Genomic DNA, 6,000 nt, shown 5'->3' on the forward strand with positions numbered 1-6,000 from the left:
TTAATTTTGGGGAAAATACATGAGTATGCGGTTTCTCCGAGGGGTTGAAGATAGCCGCATGTATCTGGAGGAACGAAAATTTAGGGGGTGAGAGAGAGGGGTCTGAGATTACATTTTTATAAAATTTACCCTTCGGGAAACATGCGCAGCTTTTTTTTAATTTTTCGGAAAAAAAATTTCTGAGAAAATGCATGAGACTGGGGTTTTTCTGGGGGGTTGAATACACCCGCATATATCCGCAGGGATGAAAATTTAGGGGGGGGGGTAAGAGAGAGGGGTCTCAGATCACATTTTTATAAAATTTACCACTCCGGAAACATGCGCTGATTTTTTATAATTAAAAAAAGAAAGAATTTCGGGGAAAATACATGATCACGCGGTCCCTCCGGGGTGTTGAAGACAGCCTCATATATCCGGAGGGGTGAAAATTTAGGGGGGTGAGGGGGAGGGATCTGAGATTACATTTTTATAAAATTTACTTCTCCGGAAACATGCGCTGATTTTTTATAATTAAAAAAAATTAATTTCGGGGAAAATACATGATCACGCGGAGTGAAAATTTAGGGCAGTGAGGGGAAGGGGTCGGAAATTACATTTTTATAAAATTCACCCCTCCGGAAACATGCGCTGATTTTTAATAATTAAAAAAAAATTTCGGGGAAAACACATGATCATGCGGTTTCTCCGGGAGTTTGAAGACAGCCGCATGTATCCGGATGCGTGAAAATTTAGGGGGGCGAGGGGGAGGGATCTGAGATTACATTTTTATAAAATTTACCCCTTCGGAAACATGCGGTGATTTTTTATAATTAAAAAAAAAATTAATTTCAGGGAAAAAACATGATCATGCGGTTTCTCCGGGGGGTTGCAGACAGCCCCATGTATCCGGAGGGGTGAAAATTGACGGGGGTGAGGGGGAGGGGCCTGAGACTACATTGATACAAAATATACCCCTTCGGAAACATGCGCTGATTTTTTTTAATTTTTCGAAGAATAAACTTCTGAGAAAATGTATGAGACTGGGGTTTTTCTAGGGCATTGAAGAGCCCGCATATATCCGGAGGGGTGAAAATTGACGGGGGTGAGGGGGAGGGGCCTGAGACTACATTGATACAAAATATACCCCTTCGGAAACATGCGCTGATTTTTTTTAATTTTTCGAAGAATAAACTTCTGAGAAAATGTATGAGACTGGGGTTTTTCTGGGGCATTGAAGAGCCCGCATATATCCGGAGGGATGAAAATTTAGGGGGGTGAGGGAAAGGGGTCTGAGATTACATTGTTATAAAATTCACCCCTCCGGAAACATGCGTTAATTTTTTATAGTAAAAAATTTTTTATAATAAATTTTTTTTATAAAAATAATAAAAAAATTTATAATAATTTATAATAAGATTGTTTATAATCTAAAAAAAAATTAATTTCGGGGCAAAAACATGATCATGCGGTTTCTCCGGAGGGTTGAAGACAGCCACATATATCCGGAGGGGTGAAAATTTACGGGGGTGAAGGGGAGGGGTCTGAGACTACATTGTTATAAAATTCACCCCTCCAGAAACATGCGGCTGTCTTCAACCCCCCGGAGAAACCGCATACTCATGTATTTTCTCCGAAATTCATTGTTTAAAAAATTGTAAAAAATCAGTGCATGTGCTCGGAGGTGTAAATTTTATAAAAATATAATCTCAGACCCCTCCCCCTCGCTCCCTCAATTTTCATCCCTCCGGATACATGCGTCTACTTTCCACCGTGACAGTCATCAGCATTGCATAATTGAAAATATCAACATTTTTTCAGCTAAAATAAAATAACATGCGCCGCAACACCCCTCTATCGACTCGTTCGGCAGACGGCTGGTCTGCGACTGCTGCGGCAGCAATCACAGTGCTGTTAACCCGGCCAACCAGGGCGGTCATTTAACCCTAATGCCATCTCGCGGCATTCGTTAATCGGGGATTGTATTGGCATAATTAAACTTTCACCCATTTCTGCTAATTATTAGAAAATAACACAATAAACTGTATTAATTGAAACAAATCGATCATCTTTCAACTTTTTAACTATTTTCGAATCCGTATTTATGTTATTTTCGGCCTTTTTCACATTAAAATAACATCCTCGCTGCATCCTCGTAATATCCTCGTAACATCCTCGTAACATCCTCGTAACAGCCAGGATACTAAGTTGCCAGGGTACTATAAGAGCTACAATGCTACCGAATTTCAACTTCCTATCTTGATCTTTCAGGCAGTCATCGTGCGTACAACGCTTTTCGTATCAAAATAAAAAATATTGATCATTACTAAACCATCCTTAGTTACATAGCAATATTATAATTTGACTCGATAGATATTATCACCAGGAATATTCTGACGTAAAAAAAATTTCAATTCGGTCACGCAGTTTTAGAAATATTAAGAAAAAAAGATTTTTGAGAAATTGCTGTATCTCGGAAACTACTGCACCAATTAAGCTGAAATTGCAGCCAAAAATGCTGCAACAAAACCACTTGAATGACAAAATTTCATATTTATTGCTTCACCTTTAGTTCTTTTGCTTCCGAATGGCAGCATGGTATTCGTCGGATTTTAAAATTCTCTTATTTTGCCCAAAAATGATGTGGAATGGTATGAAACGGGAAGAATTGACATTTCTAGAAAATATCTGAATTTCCGGGTCTGTTAGTTTGGTTTTTGGATCACCACTTGTTAAAAAATATCACATTAATACCGGAAAATCAATTGATATGGACATGAAATTTTGACTCTTGATTTAAAACATCAAGAGTCAAAAGCTCAAGAGCTTCAAGAGCTTTGATTTTGAAACTTGATTTGGAGAAGTTTCTAATAAATAACCTCCTTATCAGTGTTTCTGGTACACCAGGAGAGATATAAGGCGGAAAATTTTGACCGAGACTTCTTGAAAAAAGGGACGCTGGAACAAAATAAGAGTGTATTTTTATGTATTTCCTGATCCCATTTAATCCTGGTGTTCCATATCTCTAGAAGTAATTAATTTTTTTATACATAGTTCAAAACGAGCTCCAAGCCTTCGATGCATCATGTAGTATTTCGTTGACCATTTCGAAAAAAATGGGCATACGCGGATATTTAATATTTTTCTCTTCTTACATTTACATCTTTCCTTGCACTTTCCAATGCCATATCCTGATATCTAATTAATTTCCATTCGCTTTTCGATGTTCAAGTTCAGTCAGGCGGAATTGCAATGGACTTGGGCAATTATGTTTTCGATGACGATGAGGAAGACCTCGATTCAATTTTGAAGCAGATAGAGTTCGGCGATGATGACGTTGAAGAAATGGAACCCAATTACGAAGCTCCATCATCATCTAAGATCCAAAACAATTAAAAGCATTATGACCCCAGATCTCACTGCAGTTTTGGACACAGCTAAAGTAAGCGATTGAATGGCGGCGCGAGTGTTAGCAGCCAGCCTAATTGCAGCCGGAATGAATTTGGAAGATATCCATACAAGCCGGGAGACTGTTCGACAAAGTTGGATCAAAAATCGTGAGTCTCTAAACGATGCTATACGAGATCATGTAACGAGGAGGCTATGCCATGTCATGACTGTTCACTAGGATGGTAAGCAACTACCAACGCTGGAAGACAAAAATGAAAAAATTGACCGCCTTCCAGTCCTGATATCGGGTTATGGATGGCACCAATTACTTGGTGTCCCCGGAATTGTACGAGGATCTGGGCAGTTGCAAGCGGAAGCTGTGTATAGCTGCTTGAAAGAATGGGACGTTCTTGATGATGCATGCGCCATGGTATTTGATACTACTGCTAGTAATCCCGACCCTATCAGCGGCGCATGCATTATAGTGAATCATAGCAAAATTCAACTTGCTATCCCCATTTTTTCTCGTTATCGTGCGTGCAATAATAAAAAAATTGAAACTAGTTGATATTCCAATTTTTGTGTCCGCTAGAGACCGAACAACGATGTCGAAGTAGAAAAAGAAGAAAATCTATATATCTCCAAAACTTTATATGAATGGGTTTATATATTTTGATTTATTAAGATAGGAGACATCAAGACGAATATTTAAAAAAAAAATATTGAAATCGGTTGAATATTTTTCGAGGTATTCGGGAAAAAGCATAAAAAAACAAATCGCTATTCCGCAAAAACTAATGGACGGATTCAGCTGAACTTTGATGTAGAGTTAGTCCCAAATTATACCAATAAATTGACAAAATTTCAATTTATTTGGGATGATTTTGCCTATTTATTCGTCAATTTTAAGAAAAAGTAACCAACGACTGGATATCACCCGCGCGGAAGAAAAATACATGTCGAAATATATTTTGCATATATCTGAATGGTATGACATATAAAACGGCAAAAAATGTGGAATGCGAAATATATGTGAAATATGTGTGACAAAATATAAATCAGGCAAATATATTTCGCATGTTCTTCAATCATAAAATGACATATTTGAGGCATATATGAGATATATTTTTCCGACATATATGTAAATAGGCAAAAAATGATGTATGTCACATATATGTTACATATATATGACATATATTTTTTGGTAATATGCGCACATATAATCTTCGCATACTGTTCCGTGCGGGCATCACACACAGACATGGTCCTCAAACTTCGTATTTTTTCGTTTCAGACTATTCTGCATCGTTTCCAAGCAAAATTTATGAATCGAAAAATCGATCGAATGTAATGCTTCTATTCGGAAGCAAAAAACTACGATCGATTGATGAACAATCGTAATAATCACATAAATCAGGGGTTAATTTTTTTAACGTAAATGTGACGTGTTCATATTTGAGCATAAGATATTTCCACAGATTTGAAGTGTAACCGAGTAATGTTTGTCATGAAATAGAACATTAAGAAGGAAAAAGTTAAGATTTTTTAAGTGTGATATCCTAAAATCGACGCATTATCGCTTATAAAAATTATTCTAGTGTATGGAATGGATAAAGTACGGTATTAATTTGAAGATCTCGATGAGTTCTTTGAATTAACACATAATACTTTCCCGCTGGTTGAGTTCAAAGCCTCGATTTTTGTAAAAAAAAACTATAATTTTTGAAGTGTGACATGAGGTAAAAAATAGAAACAATCTGCCATAATTTGATGAAAATTCGATCAAATCAGATTTTTTATACACCATGTTAAACAGTGAATACTCCTCAAAATGATATATGAACCATTTACTTGTACCCGAGTATCAACAAGCATTGAATTCCAACAATTGATTCTCTAAATAATACTTCAGAAGTTGAATTCTACTCATGATTAAAATCTCATTCAGTGAGCATAGGAATTAGCACATACGCAAGTAATTCATACAAAAATTGAACAGCTAATAAATTGGGACATTATTTTCATCAGTCACATTGCTTTTTGCAATTTTTTTATTCNAACACCTAAGAAATTGGGATATATTATTTCCATCAGTCACATTGCATTTTGCAATTTTTTTTTATTTAAAGCATTTGAACCTCATGGGTCATTTCGCTATATGAAAAAAAAAATGAAATAAATAGCAAAAAGCATGCGAATTATTACATACAATTATGGGTACATCTTCAATGTCGATGCTTATACATAGTGGTTTTCATCATTTTTACATATATACAGGTACTTACTAAATATTACATTTCAAAGAAATCAGAAAGGAGCCAATAAGTAGCAAGACTGCTTTTTGAAATGGAAATGATTATGAACAATCAATTGAACAAAGAAATATTGATTGTGAAATTCCTTAGATTTTCTCAACAATTTCCCGGAAATTTCGAAGTTTAAAAAACATGCACAAGCATTTCGGGATTTTGTGGAGAATTTGAAAAAATTGCATCGTCGAATAAAATTGTGAAAAAGATCATGAATGAGGAGAAGATACTTCGAATTATAAAAAAAGCATCAGAATCAATCATGTAATTTTTCCAACAAAATTATCGATTGCTTTTGTGAAGAAATAAACCGGAATCAAGAGGG

General features: G+C 35.9%; 1 protein-coding gene across 1 annotated transcript in view; it reads left to right on the forward strand.

The window, feature by feature from the left end:
• Nucleotides 1-4,612, forward strand: part of LOC107040842 (protein zyg-11 homolog B) — a 141,826-nt gene extending 137,214 nt beyond the window's left edge. Inside the window, exon 4 of the mRNA XM_015261108.2 lies at nucleotides 3,209-4,612. Coding sequence (XP_015116594.1) covers nucleotides 3,209-3,257 — 49 coding nt within the window. The 3' untranslated portion in view covers nucleotides 3,258-4,612. The remainder of the gene's footprint in view (nucleotides 1-3,208) is intronic.
• The last annotated feature ends 1,388 nt before the right edge of the window (nucleotides 4,613-6,000 follow it).

This window comes from Diachasma alloeum, unplaced genomic scaffold (genome assembly GCF_001412515.2).
Source record: "Diachasma alloeum isolate Michigan unplaced genomic scaffold, Dall2.0 Dall_scaffold_00346, whole genome shotgun sequence".
Taxonomy (NCBI): Eukaryota; Metazoa; Arthropoda; class Insecta; order Hymenoptera; family Braconidae; genus Diachasma; species Diachasma alloeum.